The 21289-nt window shown below is 40.4% G+C and overlaps 1 protein-coding gene across 2 annotated transcripts; it reads left to right on the top strand.

Annotated features, from left to right (window-relative positions):
- The first annotated feature begins 632 nt into the window (after positions 1-632).
- IKBIP (IKBKB interacting protein) lies at positions 633-19860 on the top strand. 2 transcript variants are annotated; one of them, XM_060245224.1, is made up of 4 exons: positions 633-759; positions 1156-1347; positions 3054-3171; positions 18712-19860. In XM_060245224.1, the coding sequence occupies exons 2-4, from the start codon at positions 1175-1177 to the stop codon at positions 19462-19464; spliced, it is 1044 nt and encodes a 347-aa protein (XP_060101207.1). In that variant the 5' UTR covers positions 633-759; positions 1156-1174; the 3' UTR covers positions 19465-19860. The 2 variants fall into 2 exon arrangements, with proteins under 2 accessions (XP_060101207.1, XP_060101208.1); XM_060245225.1 differs by lacking the exon at positions 18712-19860 and adding an exon at positions 7419-8372.
- The last annotated feature ends 1429 nt before the right edge of the window (positions 19861-21289 follow it).

Below are 21289 nucleotides of genomic sequence, written 5' to 3'. Positions count from 1 at the left end.
CCCCCCCCCCCAAGTGCCATCAGGAGGTTCACAAGTGGGGCTAGAAGCCCTTCCACTGTGCCCCCCCAAGCACCAAGAATAGAGCATAACTGCCCCAGACAGAGAGTTCCAACAATACGCCTTCTCTATCCCATGCATAATCTTGTAAACCTCTATCATGTCACTCCGCAGTTGACGTTTCTCCAAACTAAAGAGCCCCAAGCGTTTTAACCTTTCTTCATAGGGAAAGAGTTCCAACTCTTTAATCATTCTAGTTGCCCTTTTCTGCACTTTTCCCAATGCTATATCTTTTTTGAGGTGCAGTGACCAGAATTGTACACAGTATTAAAAATGAGACCGCACCATCGATTTATACAGGGGCATTATGATACTGGCTGATTTGTTTTCAACTCGGAATATTTTTGCTCCCGCCAACAATATTCGGCTCTGAAAAACCCTTCTCCCAGCCACTGAATTAACGACCACGTTTTCTTTCCCTGCGCTAGGCAAGACAAGAGGCAAGCTTCTCAAGAGAGGCACTATCTCCTGTAGTATCCCCTGAGCAAAAACCACACTCCATCTTCTGAGCCACACGCACTATGCAGGAGCCCGCCTCCTTGCTTCTACAGCCTTCATAGAATAAGCATCGCGAAGGAAGGAGGAGCGACTCGCTGGGCATGCGCCTGACGTGGCGAGCTATTGTATAGGCTTGAACGCTGCAGGAGAAGCGCGGGGCTGAAGTAAAAGTTTATCAGCGGGGAGCTGGCATCTTAGCTTAAGGTAACGGAGATGCTACAGTGGAGAGCGCAGAAGGGAGAGGGTTTTGGATTGGATTGCAGGCGTGTTTGGAAAACAGCACGTGCGCCTTTGTGATCCAGAACACACTTATTAGGTTACTGAGAGATGTGTTGGGCCTTTGAAAAATTCTAAGGAAGTCAAAACCATAGAAGCCAGTAGGGTAACGGGCAATAGCTCTTATTCATGTCTGTCGTTCAGGAAGTAGGTGGGACCGCAGAATTTTCTAGAGTTTCGTTGCAATCTTACGTGCTGTTTAAGAGCAGTGATCATATTGAACTGACTTCCAAGTAAACGTGCTGTGGGCTGGTCTGCGGGAATGACAGTATTTTTTGAATTAACAGGCTGGGGGGGGGGGGGGGTTCTGCTCATTTTGTGCAGGTGTTCTATCATCGTTAATATGTCTGAAATCAAGCAAAGGAGAAAAACCATTTCAGTCAAACCAAATGAAGATCAACAAAAACTGGACAAACAGTCGGATTTGGAGAGTACCCATAGTCCAAGATCTTTTTGGGCGGATGCACTAACAGCTGCAAGCTGTCTGTCTCTTACAGCCTGTGTCAGCTTAACATGGTAAACAAAATTACAGGAAGCTTGAACCTGTGTCTCTGGGAAGTAGTCTGAAACAATATTTTGCTTGTGTAATTTTAAAATAGCGTTCATGAAACGCCAATACAATAGCAATAATAAAATTATGGTCAACAGAAATGATTGCAAATATTTACAATGGCTTATTCTAATAAAAAAGGTATGTTCAAATCACTAAAAAGGTGTCCCTTATTAAAACAAAAAAAGATTCCTAGTTTTCAAAATAATAGCTTAATTCTTGGTCAGTATTGTTTAGCTGTCTTGTTTAAATATCTGCTCATACTTTTTTTTTTAATGCCAGGTTTTGTTGCGAAGAACCCTGTTCATCTACATTTAATTATGGTAACTACTATATTGTATTGAAGGTTTGCCTATTCGCCTGTGAATCTGCTCATTTGCCAACATCCAGGTCTCTCTGCTTCTGAAATGTTGTGAGTGGTTACCAGAGACTGGGCCTTTTCTCTGGTTACAACCAAACCATGGCCTAACTCCCCAGAAACACTTACAGGGTGTCAGCTTTATGTTGTAGGCCTCAGATTATTTTATTCTGAAATTTTTACTTGAATTTTGTTGTGTTCTGGTATATTAATTGGTTTTATATTTATGTGATACTGATCAACAGCACTCACCTGTGCAGGGCATAGCAGAATATTAGGATAACCATTGCCAGAATAAAGCATGATAGTTCCAGATAACATGTTAAGTGACTGAGAAGCTGGGAGAACGAGGACAAGATATAGGAAAGTTAATGCAGAACAGAGGGCAACTCGTGTGTCTAGTCAATTTTCTACATACACTCTCTACAGTTGCAGAGACAGAGGTGCAGTTATTACACTTTTCTCTCCAAAGTAGATTACAGCATTCGACCCTTCTGAGGTAGGTTAAACTGAGTTTGCATGACTGGCCCAAGGACGTCCAGCAAACTTCCAAGACAGAGCAGGGATTCAAATCTGGCTCTTCCAGATTTACAGCTTGGCTCAAATGGATTAAAAAACAAAATAAACAAACTGACAGCATATTTTAAGAATATTTGTTGTGGCTACTATGTAATGTCAAATAACAACTAGATACATAGATATTTCTGAAAAGAAGAGAGAGACAGTTGCATATATTTTGGAATAAGTGAAGGGGAAGGATAGGGCATCTTATCTAAATGCCAGTGTAGGCACAAATCTGAATGTTTTTTATCTAGGATTAAACTGGTAAAAACAAAATTCCCCCATGTATTTTACATAGGATTCTGCTGTGGAGATACTGATGAAGCTTGAGGAGCAGGACATTATGCATATGATTTGCTTTAATTGTATAAGTTGCCTTATGAATGTCAGTTGTTGCCATTTGTGCCTCAAAGTAAGCATTTCTCTGAAATCAGATTCTGATTATAAGTAGTTCTGCACATGAATATGGTCTGTTCAATCAGATCATAAAGCAACTGCTGTAAGAAGATTTTTTGAGATCCTTTTATAACAAGGGGACCTTCTGCAGGATTTTCTCCCCTGCAATGCTAAAAGCCAGTGGCACTAACTTTTCTTTCATTTCTGTTGTGATGGAATGCTACCTCCATATAGTTTCCACCATGTTAAGTGACAGTGAGGTCTCCTTGGATGGCTAAAGGTCTCTCTGATAATTTTTGGTGAAACTCTTAATTCTTGCCCTATATGTAACTGATTTTGTTTTTGTGTATTTGTCAGGTTTCTTTTTCAGCAGTCAGCTCAGCTTGCTGCTGTAGAGGAAAAGTACCATTTATTGACACAAGAAGCTATGATGTTTCAGGATATGGAAAATAAAATTGAACTAATGTCCACAAAGGTAATAACTCACAACATTTCAATATCATTTTGTGTTATTTGGGAGGTTCTTTTCTAAAATCTACAGGATAGACTTAGACAGCCAATTCAGTTTACCTGCCCTGAGAACCTTGAGTATTCTAGTTGAGGGATTATGCTTGCAAAAATATTTTGCTAGATTCAAAATAAAGTTGGGGAAATACATTTTATATATTATCACTCCTTTCTGCAAACTAGAAAGCTGAAAGAGTTTAAGTTGCAATGAGTCATAACATCTCAACAGATTTTTCAATATGCTTACTATTGCGGGGTTTCTTTGTAACCATTGTTTTATTGTTTGGAAAATCATCTCCAATGCATTGGATGGAATGTAAAGGCCACATATACAAGCCAAGTGCTTCTGTGCCTGTCAAATTTCTTGACTTTTTTCCTTCCACCTGCAGCTCCATATATTCTGCCTGTCAACATAAATCTTTTTTACACAGAGGGCTGGCTTCTACCAGCTTTTCTGCTGTTGCAAGAGGCAGGATGATGCCATCCAACACCCTCCCCACTGCAGCCATGTTCCGCATGATTTATAATCCACATGAATCCCACAATCCCTTGTGTAGCCTTTTATAGATGTAAATGGGGCCAGCCCTTTCACAATCTTGTGTCAGCAGAAAAGCTAGTTGTACACTAAACTGAAATTGGTAATACAAAACTGATAAATTGCAGCCAATGTATTAATAAAAGATTCCTATGAATTTACATAATAATTCATTGTATAATTAAACATTGTCTAATAAAAACATTGATTGCATCACAGCTTATTTTGTGAAAAGAAATACCAGGGAGTACTGCCACAAAAAAGCCCTCAATTGTATTGAACTGAATGGCGGTGAAGGGTGTATGGAACTGTTCATCTATGAATATGCTTTAGCTATATCATAAGATTTATTAAGTTAATCAAAATTGTAGTAGAAATTAGGTTCTGTATAATTCTACTATACCTGTTTATTTTAATACTCTGTGTGAATTAGTTGAGCGCTTAACTAGATACATATTTAAACGTGTTTTATAGTAAGCTACATGAATTAAGAGCTGATTAATTGCTATTATGCAGTTGGTAGAAAAATTGGTTTTCTGAGTTGTGATGTAGATTTATGGTACTGTTTATGGAACCAGTCTACTTTACAGATCTTACTTACTCAGAAGTTAGTTTCTAATGTGAAAAGACTTATGATCCTGTTACCCTTGCACCGGTGTTTGAACCTCTGGAAAAGACAGTAGGTGGTTTCACCCATAGCAGAATGGATAGAATCCATGCTGAGGCAGACTGGGCCTGTGTCAGCTGGTGGGCCCTGGCTCTGCCTACCCCTTCTGGGATTCAGACCTGAAAGTTCCACTCCACTGCCTCAGGGTATTGCTGTCACCACTGTCCCTGTCTTGGGCTCTGGTTAGGTGGGACTGCCTCCTAAGTTCCTTCCTACACCACCAGGAACCCACCTCAGGGCTTCCCAAGGATCTTTGGTGTTCCCCTGGAGAGTTGGCAACTGGCCATTTTACTGCTTTGCTCCTTCCTAAGGATTCCGTGACCCTCTCCTAGTGTTTCCAAGAAGTTGGAGGAACTATGTGGTACAGAGTGACGCTACTCCTTCAACAGTTAAAAAATTTAAAATGCACAACTGTTTACAGGCATATCAGAAGTGAACAGAAGTAATAAAATAACATAGGCAAAAACACTCCATCTCTCTCCCTACTGTAAACTCATGCCCCATCTAGATGGTATGAAGGGCAGGCACCTTACTTAGTTACTCTTCGGTAAGCTGGTCAAATATATTTCCTAAAATGGCTGCTGACTCTGGCCTTGGAGCAGGGCTCTGTATCAAGCTCAAACCGATGACTGACTGACTGACTTCCCACTCAGAGCTCAATATTATAAACAGCAGTTCCTGCTCAGGAACTGGCTGTCTCTCTAGTGCAGCATTCTGGAGCAGATCTCCTCTAACCTTGAGGGATTTCCTGTCCTCTATAGGGAGTCGCCTTCAGATTACTGGTTACAGATAGAAGGGGAGGGGGGAATGAGGAGACTAGGTCAAGGCCTACCTAAAGTTTGATAGTCTCCTCTAGTGTTGCCAATCCCCAGGTGGTGGCAGGGGATCCCCCGGTTTGGAGGCCCTCCCCCCACCTCAAGGTCATCAGAAAGCGAGGGGAGGGAAATGTCTGCTGGGAACTCTGTTATTCAATATCAAGATTTATTCCCATAGGAAATAATGGAGAATTGATCCGCTGGCATCTGGGCACTGGGGGGGCTGCATTTTGAGGTAGATGCACCAAATTTTCAGTATAGCATTCAGTGCCTCCTCCCAAAATACCCTCCAAGTTTCAAACAGTTTGGACTAGGGGGTCCTGTTCTATGAGCCCCAAAAGAAGGTGCCCCTATCCTTTACTTCCTATGGAAGGAAGGCATTTAAAAAGATGTGCGGTCCCTTTAAATGTGATGGCCAGAACTCCCTTTGGAGTTCAATTATGCTTGTCACATCCTTGCTTTTGGCTCCACCCCAATGTCTCCTGGCTCCACCCCAAAAGTCTCCAGATATTTCTTTAATTGGATTTGGCAACCCTAGGGTGCAGCCAGACGTACCATTAGTGGTGATACAGCTCCGTCTTGCTGACAGATTACCGTAAATGTGTTCGTTCAGACATCCACATCTGGCATTCGAGCATCATCCAGGGTCATCCCGGCTTGCTACGCCTCAATGGCGCATTAATTTGACAGCACATAAAGTCCAGTCCTTTTTCAAAAAAGCTGCACAAGATCGGCTTTTTCCTGTTTGGACAGCTCACGCGCGATACTGCCTCTCACCTTTTTTAAAAAATAAAAAAGCCCCAGCAGACATGTGCATTGCCAGATCATCCGGGAATCTGAGGTGACGCTTCTGCTTCTCCAATCAACACAGGATTGGAGGTGTGTGTGTGTGTGGGGGAAACGCTATCCCACTATTTAGAACAGGAAAAAAAATCTTTTTTTCAACGTGGAGGATTTCTGGAAACTCCCCCCCCCCCTCTGAAGTAATGTTTGATTTCCCACCTCCAAACAGTTGGGCACATGTTCAGTGGACCCCCCCCTCCCAGAAATCACCACCTGATCACGCATGCTCCAAGAAAAGAGCGTGATAGTATTGGATGTCTGAACGCTCAACAACAGAATGAGTCGCATTCTTGGATGCTCGTCTGAATGGCCCTGCATCGAATCAATATTCAGCTGTTCAAATTTGAGTGCTACACACACGCTTTTAATGTGAGGTGTGGCTGCACCCTTAGTCTCCTCTCATCCAACTCACAGACAGTTAACCCCCCCCCCTCAAAAAGTATTGTAGTCAATAAAACTTACAAGCATATGTAGAGTTAAACATTAGTATTGTCTGTTTGATCACACCAGTGATCCATCTACTCCAGCAAACTTTCACAAACATCCAGCCAGTTACTCTAGAGGGCCAACAGGGCATAGAGGCTTAGATGTTGTCTTGTTAGTACTGGTATTCAGAGGTTTGCTGCCTTTATATAGAGAGGTTCCCTTTATTCATCACGGCTACTATCCATTGATGAACCTCTGTTCCATCTACATAAACCCCTTTTAAAGCCATACATCTCCACCCTTAAAGACATTGTAGTACAGCTTTAATCTCTTAAAGTAATTGACATAGGTTGGTATCTACTTAGGCAGGAAGGTAGATGCATAAATATTTTAAGTAAGAATTTGAGCACACCTCGTGATATGTCCATTGGACTCAGTGGAACTTGCTTTTCAATTGACATGCTTGGGGCTTGGCTCAAAAGTACAATCCAAGCACATGAAGCTCTGTTTAACATCGTGAGTTTTACTTCTAGTAAAGCTAATCAGATCAGTCTTTTATAGACTCTTGTGTTCAACAAAACAGCATTTTCACACTAGAAAGGTAAATAATAGAATGGTAAATAAAATCCTACCATGGAGTCAGTGGGGTGGGAATACTCCACTCTGAATTGTCTGTTCCAGATATGGTGCTAGTGCTTGAAGTACTTTTCATGATCTAGGATGAGTATTGTATTATAGGGGCTTTACAAACTAAATAAAAATGGATTGGGATAAATTAGCCGATTGGTTTATAATAGAACAAAGTCAATCATTTGGATTGAAATTTAAAAAGACAGTATTTGGAAGAAATATATTACACAAGAAGAAATGCCATGTAAGAAAATCTCTGTATTAAGTAGAGATGGACATTGTTTGTGTTACAAATGCAGCTTGAGTCGTCTTTGGAAGTCCTGCAGGAGGCCTCTGCGTCTGTCTCCGTGATGACCAAGCTTGAACAGGAAGTGGCCAGCCTTCGTAACATCCTCCCTGACATTCTAAACAGCAAACAGACACTTTCTGAAAAGTTTAATAGAGTGAATGAGAAATTCCAGAATGTCACAGTCTCCTGGAAAAGAAGTCTTGATGAAATGAATACAAATACTAGTAGTCTGAGATCAGAAGCCAAGTTTTTACACAATGAAGTAACCTCCCAAATCAATGCAGTAGATTCAAAAATAAAATCCCTTTCTGAGAGATTAACAGATCTGGAAGACAGTACAATAAGAAACGTTAAAATGTTAAACAGGCAGGAAGAAGCGGATTTATCTAAAATTGAACAGCGGCTGCAAGCTGATGCAGAGTCAGCTAATGAAGTGGCAGAAAAGTGGAATAATCTTTTAGCCAGAAATAGTGATTTGAGACAGAAGCTTGCAGATTATGAGCCCAAAGTGGAAGAATGCAAGGCCCATTTACCAGTAATAGAAAGTGCTGTTTACTCAGTGGTTAAATTATCAAGTGATCTGATTGGTATAGGGAAAATGATGGAAGACATGTCTGTGAAGGTGTTTAATGCAGAAGATGAAATGGTGAAAGCCAAACTTGAAATAATGAACATACAAAAAGCTCTTGAAGGCATACAGTATAAGAACAGCTGATTAAAACTGCAGAAGGAAACATTTTGTTTTTAAAAATTCATGCTGTTACAGAATCTACAGCAGAGATAACAAAATAACATTTAGACAACTGCCAACCTGTGAATGGTATGGAGTGATTTTAGTCCCCAAGAGTGAAAAGTTATGGCTGGGTGTTTCCCTTTGATCTGAACACTATACAAAAGGAAAATCCAATGTAATCTTTTAAAAAGTCATGTGCATATTTATAAATTTAAGTAATTCAGACAAAAATTAAGGAATTTTAAGAATTGTTATTTAAATATTCAGTTTTATTTTAAAACTATATTTTCTGGATATGTTCTCACATAGTCACAGAACCTTTATTGGCATAACAACAACAGTATCAAATAAAGGAAGCAGGAAAAAAGGTGCTTAATTAAACATTCTAAGATGGGGTGTCAAACAGCCCTCCCAAGGCTTTGATCAGGCCCACGGGGCTCTTTTCTCCCCCCTCCTCCTCCTGTCCTTACCCTTTGAAGCTCCCAGACTGAGTCCCTTTCAGTTTCAGCCTGGGAGCTTCAAAGACTCTTTGAAACACCCTTTGAAGCTTGCAGGCTGAATCCTGGGCTCTTTCTGCCTTTCTTTGCTGGCTGCTGCAAGGAAAATGTGGGGTGGATTTTAAGATTCATTCCACATTTTCCTTGCAGCTTTGTACTCTGCAATGGTTTCAAATGGAGTGGAGATGGTTACATTTTTAGCTGTCCATGCTTGCTGTAGTTGTGTCCTTGCAAAGGAAGGTTGATGTTTTCAGCCAGCTTCTCTCTCCTGAATGGACCTAATCTAGTGAGTACTTTAATGTGGGAACCCACAGCCAAGGGGGATATTATACTGGAAAGGCTTTGCCAATCTGAGTAGACTGGTGGGGAGATGTTTACAATGCCATTTCATTGTTTCCACAGAGTCAGACCCTTGTGCTTTTTTTGATGTTTTATTTTTAAAATTGCATTGCCAAATTCCACTAGTCCCCCATCTTTCCAATTTAAACTATTGGAAGAGGGTTTTTTTTTTTTTTAAATTATTATTGGAAGCGTTTTAAGCATGTTTGCATTTTAAGTTTTTAAAAAAATCTTCAATTGGTTTATAAAGTTTATATTCCACTACCTGGCATTATATTTTATGACACTCATGGCCCGGCCCCACAAAGTCCCATTTGTGTCAGATGTGGCCCCAGAGTTTGACACCCCTGTTCTAAACAGACTTCTCTTATAAGCACAGTAAAGGAAGTTTGCCGCCACTTCGATGGTTTCAGCCTCGTTTTGAGGCTAGTAAACTTACTGTCTTGCTTTCATCAGATTTACCCTCCAGGGATTGCAATATAGGATCCAGGTAAGATGCACGTAAATCACAGTAGAATCAACAGGGTAAAAGTACATAGTTTGTTCCTTCAGCCCACAGGGACATAGCCTATTGAAGAATTTTATTTTTTTTAAACCTATATAACACGGCAGAAGGAAGCACATTAAAATGGACCAACAAACGCCCTTCGAATATGGGGGTCAATAAAACAAGAAAAATACTCTGTAAGTGAACCACTAAAAGGAATTCCCCATTGCATGGGAGAGCAACGCCCAGAAGCAAGACTTCTAAGGTCTTGAATGTCCATGTCAATTAATCTCTGTTTTATCATGACAAAAGCATGCTTCTCTGAAAAAAGGGTCAGATCATTGATGCTAAGCCCCATCGATGTGATTTTCTCTTCAACGTGGGTCAGCCAATCAGATAAGATTTATGCAGCATATGTACAATGAGACTATTAGGCCCATTCTGACGCAGCCAAAATTTGAAAGTTGAAATTCATGCCTTTGTGGCTAAACGTCTCTGGTTTGTCTCAAGGCATATTGCCACATAAGGTACACAAGCTGGAAGCCCTAAAATTTTCCTAAGAAATTTGGATTGGACTCTTTCGACCATTTCATTAAGGTGGAAATCCGGATTGGGGCACCATATAATAGTTGGCACATATTTTATAGTTGAACACTTTAAGAACAGCAGGTATAAACTGGTTCCCTTTAGTATAGAAAAAATGGAAGATTGCGAGTTCACTGCCATTCACAGATCTTACTACTTCCTTAATATGAGTGGCCCAATTAGCATTGTAGTGGAAATGAATACCAAGATATCTGAAGCTCTTCACCTATTCAGTGGGGTTTCCTCGTATAGTCCATTTGGAGGGCTTCCAACTCTGACCGAACACAATTTTGGACATATCAAAATTCAGGAAAAGCTTGTTCTTATCACAATAAACTAAAAAATGCATTAGCATCTTTTTCATCCCAACTCTTTCCTAATTTGGGGTAATGTCCGTTAACACAGCTCATAAAGGGTGCCAAATTATTTTTAAAAAGATTGAACATAGGGGTCAAAATACAGCCTTGCTTGACACCCACTGTAATTGTAGTCTTAGAAGTTAGGTCTCCATCTTTCGAGCATCTAACCTGGCAAGTGGTTTCAGAGTAAAGTTTTTTTAATCAGGAGAAGCAAGTGCTTATCAGTCCCCATATTGCTTAGTTTCTTCCACAGAATGTCTCTGTGCACTGAATCAAAAGCTTAAGATCTATGAAGGCTGTGTATAATTTAGGTCCTTTTCCTTTCCTATATTTATTTACTTGATGGCTAAGGACTGCACAATGGCCCAGGGTTGATTTACCCTAACAAAAGCCAATTTGCTCCAGCCCCAGGATTAACTGGTCTAGCATCCAAGATTTAAGTTTACTGGCCAAGTGACTGGCATACAACATCCCCATGATGGATAAGAGACTGATTGGTCTATAATTATTTGGGAGCTGAGGGTCTCTTTTTTAAAAGATGGGGACTAAAATAGCATTCTTCCATTCTTCTGGTGTTACGCCAGACTTATCTATGGCTGTAGAAAGGGCTGCTAGGAAAGGGGCCCACCATTGTGAAAAAGCCTTGATAGCCTCATGGGGAATAGCATTGGGCCCAAGGGCTTTTCCCAATTTAAGTGCTGCAATTAGAGATGCAATCTCCTCAACCTGCACTGGAGCCCAAATTGGACAATCATCCAGGCAGAAGTCAAATTCCTCTTCAGGATTGCACCTGGTCTTCTGAAAAATCATTGTAAAATGCTTATACCAACAATCAGCTATGATTAAGCTATTTTCTGCACCGTTTCTTCCCCTTGAATTGGCTACCAGGGACCAGAATTCCCTTGAGTCATTGTTAACTGTGGCCTGCAGGAGGGGTCCCCAGCTTTTAAGCAGAGAATTTTTCTGCTTATCCTTATAAAGTTTGTGTAAGACCTTTTTAAATTCAAAGTATTCCAGTGGGAGATGCACTAAATTTGACTCCCTATAGTGATGGTAAATGTTACGTAAGTGGCTCTTCATCACCTGACATTCTTTATAAAACCAACCGCATGTAGAGGCTTCCCTGATACCCTGTTGTTGCTTTGCATGCAACTTCATGATCCCAGAAAGTTCATTTACAAACTTATCATATGGCAAGATCCACTCTGATGGTGTGGTCTCCAGTAGAGCTACAAACTTATCTAGAGTGCTGGGGTCTAGGAGACTAGGAGTCATTTCTGCTGCCTTCTGTGTCCAAATGACCCTGGGTAGCTTAGATAACACACTACCACTTTTCACACTCAAGCAACCACTCTTCGGGGGGATAGCAGAAGTATCTAACTCCAGGGTCAATGCGAAATGGTCACTTTCAGTGCATCCAGAGATAGCAAATGCCCATCTCATCCCTCAGGGCTGGTGAAATTGACATGTAATCAATCACACTACAACCCCAGGGTGAGGCAAGTGTAAATTCACCAGGGGAATCATAAGGGTGCAATCCATTCAGGATAACAAGATTGAACCTTAGACAGAATTAGGCAAGGTAGACACCAGCGTCATTAAATGTTTGGTCTTTTGAGAGCCTTGGTTCAGAAAAGCAAATAGGGGTATCAATATCGGAGTCAAATCCCAGCTTCCCAACTTTTTCTGTACTGTTCTGACCCACCCTAGCATTAAAATCACCAGCAATCAGAAAGTTCGAGATTGGATATTTCTGCTTGTAACTCCTCTAAATACGTAAAGAGCCTCTCCCAGCACTTTTATCAATTTAATTAAGTGATTTTAAACTTATCAGAATTGTTTAATGTTTAATGTTAATGTAACCTTGTCTTTTGTATAAGGGAAATTGAATGATGTTGTTAGCCGCCCTGAGCCTGCTCCGGCGGGGAGGGCGGGATATAAATAAAAAAAAAAAATTATCTATCTATCTATCTATCTATCTATCTATCTATCTATCTATCTATCTATCTATCTATCTATCTATCTATCTATCAAAGGACAGGGGTTCCTTTGCTGCATATGGCGGCAGGTAGATTTTAATTACTGGTACTATTAAGGATTTCCCTGCACTCTTCAGTATACGATTGACCTAGGTGACCACAATCACTTAAAGGGCAAAATTCCCAATTTAAGTTATTGGACCAAAGCATGGCCAAGCTAGCTTGGGGGCGCCCAAAGCACATAAAGAGTGGGCCCTAAATCCCTCCAGAGAAATTTCAGAACAAGCCCAGGTTTCTTGGAGTAAGATCACATCAAATCTTGTAAGGAAGCTTTTAAAGGTGGGATCAGCAGCAATGTTCCATGAGACAATGTTAAGGTTAGAGATTGCTGGCTCATTGCTCAGTCATCGTTTCCATTATCTCATTAAGTATCTTGTTCTCATCAAGGAATACACTACCATTCCTCAGGGCTTTACAGCCTATATCCTTATGAGGGTACTCATTAATCACTGGCTCATTCTCCATGGGGCAGTGTTGTGTTCTAGTTGGCACAATATCCTGAACTACCAGGGGAGGCATTGGAGTAGAAAGGGGGGGGGGAGACACAGTTAATATCCATTTTCATCACTGTCACAATGTAGGGTGGGGCCATGGTCTGTTGGCTCTTCATTCTAAGCTTAGCCAGCATGTCCCCCAAACTATAAGTCATTCCACTCTGTTCATAGTCAGGTAGTTCAATAAACATTTTCTGAATTTCATCAACATCTTCATCCCATGCCAACTTTGGAAGGATAATGTTTGAATTGGTTTTGTTAATGAGGGTGGCTTCCTTAGCTATAGCCTTAGCTGTATCTCCATAACGTGAAGGTATATTTTGTGGTTAGAGCTGGGAATCTAGAGCACTTTCCCTTGAAAAGAGAGGTTTCAACATTCCATTCTCAAAGACCCGAGTTGGAAAAATGTCTCTTGATCTAAGAAACCTTTTGTTCTTCAATAAGAGAGGTGGAATATATGGGGTATTAAAGGTCAGGAGAACTCTGTTAATCCGATTCACTCTGGGTAAAACTTCCAGGTCCGTTAGATTGCCCACCTCCAGTCGTCACCCATTAGTGCTTCAGATGTTTTCTGGCTGCCAATCTGGTGTTCCAGTTAGGTGTACTGCCCCTATAGGGGCAAATGTTTAGGCAAATTTAGGAGGGCCGCAGCACTAGTTGGAGGGTTTTTTCATAGTTATCAGGCTTTAGGCTAGCCTGATTAAAGGCCAAGTCCATGTATACAGACAGGACCATGTTTTTGATTCCCCTTCTTGGGTTCAACCTGCTTACTGTGCTCGTTAGGAGCATCTTTGCTGACAACAGCACACTTACAGTCAACTAGAGTTCTGACCTGGTCACTGAGAGACTATCTTATTATACAGCATTTGTAGCATTTTACAAGTGTGGTGCACTGTTCTAGCAGGAGGGTCTGTAGCTTCTTCCAAAGATACCTTCTCCCATTCATTATCCTGCACTGCAGGATTCCCCTCCTCTGGGCCACACTCTGGCTCCTCCCCAAACATCAAACCACCAGATGCAGCAGTATCCAAATCTTCTGGCAGCTCACCCTGGCTCTCTAGCACAGCAAAGCGGTTTGAGGTAGGAATTTGGGGTAAATAGTAATCATCAATTCTTGATTGTTTTGAGAGGAGTGGGGAGAGTTCTTCATCCTGTCTGGTACAAATTTTCATCATAAAACCAGTAAAAGTCAATATAGTGCCACAAACTAGCTGGCAATATGCTGCAGGAGTTTAAATCAAACTGTAAAATACCATTCTTCCAGCTAGATAGTTACTTGACTCCATGCTCAGCTCTAAGCTGCCTTGGCTGAAGCCATAAATTCCCTCTTCTGAAGGAGCTGCCGGTCAGATTAAAACTTAAAACTGTGATACCAAGCTGTTTTAAAATACTGTGTCTGGACTGAAAAGGGCAGAAGTAAAAAAAAAATCAGGTAGAAATATTCAGTCGTATTCACACCTGTTCTGAGAGTTTCAGAGTCAGTAAAAATCTCTCTCGGCAGTTGGGCAGTCAGTTTACTAATTGTTCCAACTCAAGCAGAGGAGAAAGGAGAAAAGATAAAAAGGGGACTTCAGACGCCCAGTATCACAGTACATAAAATTAGCTTGTCTTATGCTGGATAAGAGCTTGTTAAAACTTTAAAAACTCAGAAAAACCTTGGAGCAGATACCTTTGGCATCTGTCGGGAGCCACCCACCTCCGGAAGTCTGGATATGTTCTGTAATTTAGTGTTTATTGGCAATCCATAGTGCTTTTTCCTAAACTTTCTCCTATTATTATTACTGGCCATTAATTTGTTGAGCTACCACTGTGCAGTTTCTTTAGATAAAGTTCATTTGCTTCTTTTATGCTTTAGATGTGTCAATGGAAACAAAACTGTTCTTTAAAGAAAATGTACAGTTAATACAATACAAATGTAGTTAATACAATACAATGTGCAGTTAATACAATACAAATGTAGCCAGATAATAATCCAGTCGTGAGAGATCTCTCTCCATCTATGAGAAAAGGACACCAGAAAGCAAACGGCGGTTGTATATCAACAATGGGTATTGCCCAGTTTTCAAAATGGCTTGCCATTTTGCGTACTAGTTTTAAACTTTGTAGTTTCATTCTGTAGGACTTTATTTTTTTTCTGACAGCTTTCTTTCAAAGAGTTCAGGTTAGTATATATCAGACTCCTTTCTTTTATCCTTGCAACACCTCTGTGGGGTAGACTAAGTTGTGTGGTAATGTTTCTAAGTATATACAGTCCAACTCCAATCCTGTTGACCCAAGCCCAATGCCATAATTTAGAATGAAACTGACAGTTGGACAGGTAAACTTTTTTTAAAAAACCCTTCCCCAAAAACCCTGTTTTAGTGAGTGGTGTTTTTAGAAAAACAAGTTTTGTAGTAGTTTGTATCTTAACTTTGGGGGATACAAAAACATATTGCACCATTTACTCAGCACAAGGCTTCTACAAGATATCTGATTACATAGTTGGTGTTACTGTTTAAGCTCTTTTTCTTAATTTAAAGAAAAAGAGCCTCAGATTCTTAAAACCAGCAGGATGCTACAGCTCTTCAAGGGCTCGTCATTTAATTGAGCCTTGAAAATACGCAGTAAACTTCAGGCATGTTAGACATTGTTGGTGTTATTAATTACATAAGCCCATTGATTATCCAGGTTATGCAGAAGGTAATTAAAATTGCCTTCTAGGCATATTTAGTTCATCTAATAGCCTAGACCAGGGTTGGCCAAACTGCAGCTTGGGATCAACATGTGGCTCTTTCACACATATTGTGTTGGTCTTGAAGCCCCCACCGCCCTAATGGCCAGCTAGAAGGCATTTCTCTCTTTAAATCACTTCGCCAAACCAGCCAGTGGTTTGGAGAAAGCATTTCAAGTTAAAATTGCTTTCTTCCACCTCTCTCTCCCTCCTCATCTATTTCCTTCCTTTCTTGCAGCTTTCATTTATTTGACATTTATTCTATGTGGCTTTTATGTTAAGCAAGTTTGGCCACCCGTGGCCTAGACAACTGAAAGAGCCAGCGTGGTATAGTGGTTAAGAGCGAGAGACTGTAATCTGGGAATCTTTGATTCCCCACTCCTCTTCCACATGCAGCCAGTTGGGTGACCTTCTGTGAGTCACATTTCTCTCAGAGCTTTTTCAGCCCACCTACCTCACAAGACTGTTTTGTTGTGGGGAGAGGAAGGGAAGGTTATTGTAAGCCGCTCCAAGACTCCCTTCAGGTACTGAAGGCTGGGGTAGAAAACTAACTCCACCTGCTTAGTACTACACAAATGATGGTGGCCTTTAGTCCTTCCAAATGATGGCCATGGTATTAACTTTGGTGACTTCATATCTGATTTTAAAGGCAACCTAATTAAGCTATTGCTTAGTATCACAGCTAAATGGTGAATGATTTGATACAGAAACAGATGACATATCCATGGACAAAAGAAACCACTAGTCTAAATATTCCCAAAACAGCGGCAGTACTTTTTACTAAAACCAACTGGTCAAAATATTGCGCAAATGATCTTTTGATTTTCCCCATCACCTGACTAGATCAGGATAGGCATCCTCAAACATACATGTAAAACAGTGGGACACCAGACTATTGTTCAGCATGGAACTCCCCTTGCTTAACCCCAAAATGCAGGGGTTTAATCAAGCTGGGATGGGTTCAGGTCACAGCTGGGGGACAGGCTGGAAGCCGGATCCTAAGAAGAGGGTCTACTCTTGTAGGGCAACAGTGGTTAAAATGAGAATTTGAAATAGTGTGAGAGTGTAAGCTCTCCTGCTAGTGTCTTCCTGCCACACTTCTGGGTAAGCATTTAGGATCAAAGTTATACTATTATAGACAGCAATCACATACTCTTTAGTGATGTTATAAAGTCAAAATGGTGGATGTTTTATATCAACATTTCTAAAGCAGCCTTATTTCCATTCTCATAAAAAACAACCCACAGATAATACATTAGGGAAAGTACTACAACCACCATCTCCCATCCCATTTGCCAGGACTCCTCTTCCCAGATAAGCAATAGTTTTTATGACAGTTGGATAAAGGTTAAGTCGGAAAAAGATGAACAACTATTACAAATACCTAAAATATACATTTTTAAAAAGCTGTAGGAATTCTGCCACTTTAACCGTACCATGTACAAAACTGATTTGATATGGAAAGAGCTACTGAAAAGGGGGGCAGGAGGAGGAGAGAGAGAGAGACCAAGAAAGAGCAGTTGCCATGCAGAAAACTAAAAGCCAACAGTAATTCAGATAATAATAATAATATAATAATAATAATAACAACATTTTATTTATATCCCGCCCTCCCAGCCGGAGCAGGCTCAGGGCAGCAAACAACATCTTAATCCATACAGTAAATTACACAATGAATTTTAAAAACACATTCACCTAAAAACATTCCAATTTTAAAATTAACATTTCTGGTGCTATTCCGTTAGATGTAAATATTATGGTGGAGTCATTTGAGGTGAATCCATCAGTCGTTCGGTTAGGTAAAGGCCATCTTAAAAAGGATGGTCTTGCAGGCCCTGTGGAACTGTTCAAGGCTCCGCAGGACCCGCACTTCTTCCGGGAGCTGGTCCCATAGGTGTGGAGCTGCAATGGAGAAGGCCCATGTGCGAATGTTCTTTAATTTTGCCTCCTTTGGCCCGGGGATAGTCAGTTGGTTCTTCCCCACTGACCTCAGTGCTCTCTGGGGTTCTCTGGGGGAGAGACAATCCTTCAGGTAGGCAGGTCCTCAATCATATAGGGCTTTAAAGGTGATAACCAGCACTTTGTAACGAACCTGGTATACAACTGGCAGCCAGTGCAGCCCACGCAGCCCCGGCTGTATGTGCTCCCACTTCGGGAGCCCCAATAACAGCCTAGCCGCCGCGTTCTGCACCAGCTGCAGCTTCTGGGTTCGGCACAGAGGCAGCCTCATGTAGAGGGCATTACAGTAATCTAATCTTGAGGTGACCGTTGCATGGATCACTGTTGCTAGGTCCTGACGCTCTAGGAAGGGGGCCAACTGCCTTGCCCGTTTCAGATGAAAAAACGCCGACTTGGCAGTGGCTGCTATCTGGGCCTCCATTGATAATGAAGGCTCCAGTAGAACTCCCAAGCTCCTGACTTGGTGCGCCGCTTTCAGCGGCACATTGTCAAAAACTGGGAGAGAAATTTCCTCCCAGAGCGCCGCGACCCACGCAAAGGACCTCTGTCTTCATCGGGTTCAACTTCAACTGGAAGCAGATTCACCTCCCAAGTTATTACTAGTGTTTTATATTTTCAAAGGAAAACAATTTCTTACTTTGTGGCAGGCATTCTACTTGCACTACACATCTATGCAAATAACTTCCATGCTCAATGGTTCCAGGAAATCAAAGTTGTTCTCTATTCTGTAATGCTTGTTTGCAATAAAAATGTACAGCACTACTGCTGCTTTAGGCTCTTACCAAAACAGCCCCTGAGAATCATCATGTGGGAGGAATTTACCTCTTATGCTTGCTGATGGAGATTAAGCTTTAAATTACCAGTTATTCAATCTTATTTTACCAAAGTACCTTAATAGACTAAAAACTGAATTTTGAAGGTCTTAAAATAGTACCATACCACCTTCCTCTTCTTGTTGCAAAGCTGAAGTACAATGCATATACAATGTTTAACTTTGTGCTTATGTTTGATAACAGAATATTATTCCTCTTCCCATTTGTGTGTTTACTAGCAAGCGAAAGTACAGCTGCAATAAAATTTTAATACTTTTTTCAATCCTAGTGTGAGAAGACAGTCAGCTTAGTAGAACAACTAGAAGACATTCAACTGATTTCTCAAATGAAACATCTGCAAGAGGAGATGGACATTATGCAGACATGGTCTAAAAACTTAACTTGGGCACAAGATCTCCAGCAAAACTTAACATCTCTGTTTCATGCAGTGATTACATATGAGAAGACTATGGCGTTTGTAATGAAGAACTTTTCTGTAAAGATTGCAGCTGTGAAGACCGATATCAGACGCATTTCAGGTCTGGAAGCAGATGTGAACTTATTAGTAGAAAGTCTGCATGCTATTGAAGATAAAATAGATAAAGCTGAAAAAACTACTGTACAGAGTATAGGGAATCTTCTTACAGCTAGCATAGACAGGACCAGAAAGCTACAAAGTTCTGCATCTGAAAATGAAAGACAATTAACACTCATTAAAACAAAATTGTCTGAACTAACTGCTGATATCGATAGGCAATCAAATAAGCTTTTAGATTTGGAAAGTGATAGAGCCAAAGTTTTGAAAACAGTAGTTTTTGCTAATGACCTGAAACCTAAAGTGTATAATTTAAGGAAGGATTTTGCACATTTAGCGCCAATGATAGATGAGCTAACATTAAGAATAGGAAGATTGGTTGGGGATCTGCTGGAAAGACAGAAAGAAATTGCTTACCTATATAAGGAACTTTCTAATTTAACTTCAGTTCAGAAGGAAGTTAATAGTATAAATGAAGAAATAACTCAAGTTTCCAATTTAAGTTAGCTGTCTAATATGCGAAATCTCAACTATGGTAGCACAAAGCTTGATGAGCTAGTAGAAGAGCTTCAAAGGAAAAAAGGTGTATGTACAGTAAAAAAAAGTAGACCTGGGTCAGACAGAACTTACAGAAATCAGTAGCTAATTTATTTGATGAAGAATGCAAAGGGTTTTTTGGTAAGATTTTGCCTTGTAGAGTTAGGAAAGAAAACATAGAAAGCACTTGAACATCACATTTCAATAGAATCTTAAAAATGGTATGGAAGAAAGACTAAAAATTGTGACATACAGATCAGCAGAATATATCTGGATGTTTTTTGGGGGGATAGCCTGAAAAAGGATTCCTTCTTATGCAGATTTACAGTGAGTCCGTATGTTAATAAAACCAAAGAAATAAACCAATGTCATGAGTTTGAATTTGAATACACATTTTAAATCTAATACCCACATAAAATGTAGCAAGATAGTGCTATTAGAAAATTATTATTATAAGCTTAGCCTTATGCCTTCTAGTTCAATTTCTCTTTGGAAAAGTCATGACTTGGATTCTGCTTTAACAATAGATTTATAAATAGAAAGAAAATAGCATAACATCTTTATATCTAGATTTAGGAAAGCATGGAAACCATTGCAAAGAACACAGACTGTTCTCAGTTAACACTAGGTCAAATGGCATGAGGCTGGTTTGTTGTTGTTCAGTCACACAGTCGAGTCTGACTCTTTGCGACCCCATGGACAAAGTCACACCAGGCCCTCCTGTCTTCCACCATCCTCCGAAGTATGCTCAAATTCGTATTTGTTACATCAGTAATGCTGTCCAGCCATCTCATCTTTTGCCGTTCCCTTCTTTTTTTGCCTTCTGTCTTTCCCAGCATCAGGATCTTCTCCAGTGAGTGCTCCCTTCTCATTTGGTGGCCAAAGTATTTGAGCTTCATCTTTAGCATCTGACCTTCCAGGGAACAGTCTGGGTTGATTTCCCTTACATAAACCTTGTGAGGAATGATATGTAGCCCCAAGAAGCAGATGTGGAGACTCCACTTTTGCAGCTGAATGCATAGCATCCTTTTATGGGACAGCTTCCATCCCACAGAGGAAGGAATGCATGGCTTCTTTCCATGGGCACAGCACCATCATTTTATTAGTTTCCATGACCAAACATCTCAGTTGTTCAGGGAAAATGAAGACACACCACCTTACCCCAGATAATGCTGTTTACTTGATGTTGTATATGCCTGCTATGTCTTAGCTTTCTTGATGGCTCTCTAAATTAATGGTAGGGATTGCACCAAATATACAGATTCACTCATCTATTAACCCAGCATTTGCAATACAGATGTTAAAAAATTGTTTGTTCAAGCAACTTACATTGTAGCTATCCTACAAGGCAGCCAACTCAGTCTACATTGCACCAAAGCAGCTTTGAGGTGGATCTGACCCATACTGTTAATCTCAGTCAAATTGGAGAGCACAGAAAAATATCTAAATCAAAATAGCAAAATCTGTGATCTAAGATACTGCTCAATGTATTATTGTAACATCATGTTACTTACATCAAATAGCATAAATTCTAATATGGCAGATATGATCATGCTGAATGAAAGTTCCCAAATCCCCCCAAAACAATTCATAGACTTGGATTTCTTCTAAAGAAAATAACATCTGAATGGTAACAGTTCAAAGGAGCTTTAAGGAACAGCTCTTGGAAGAGGAGAATCTGTTGTTTCAGGTAAACTTTCAAAATGAAGTAGAAATGGTGTTTCCAAAGAGGGTAGGCACAAAATGCAGTCAGTTTCAGAAGGGAATAATATAGTACTTCCAAAAGGACTAAATA

The sequence above is a fragment of the Heteronotia binoei genome, chromosome 8, assembly GCF_032191835.1.
Source record: "Heteronotia binoei isolate CCM8104 ecotype False Entrance Well chromosome 8, APGP_CSIRO_Hbin_v1, whole genome shotgun sequence".
Lineage (NCBI taxonomy): Eukaryota > Metazoa > Chordata > Lepidosauria > Squamata > Gekkonidae > Heteronotia > Heteronotia binoei.
The sequence above is the reverse complement of the archived record's forward strand: the minus strand, read 5'-3'. Positions and strand labels throughout refer to the sequence as shown.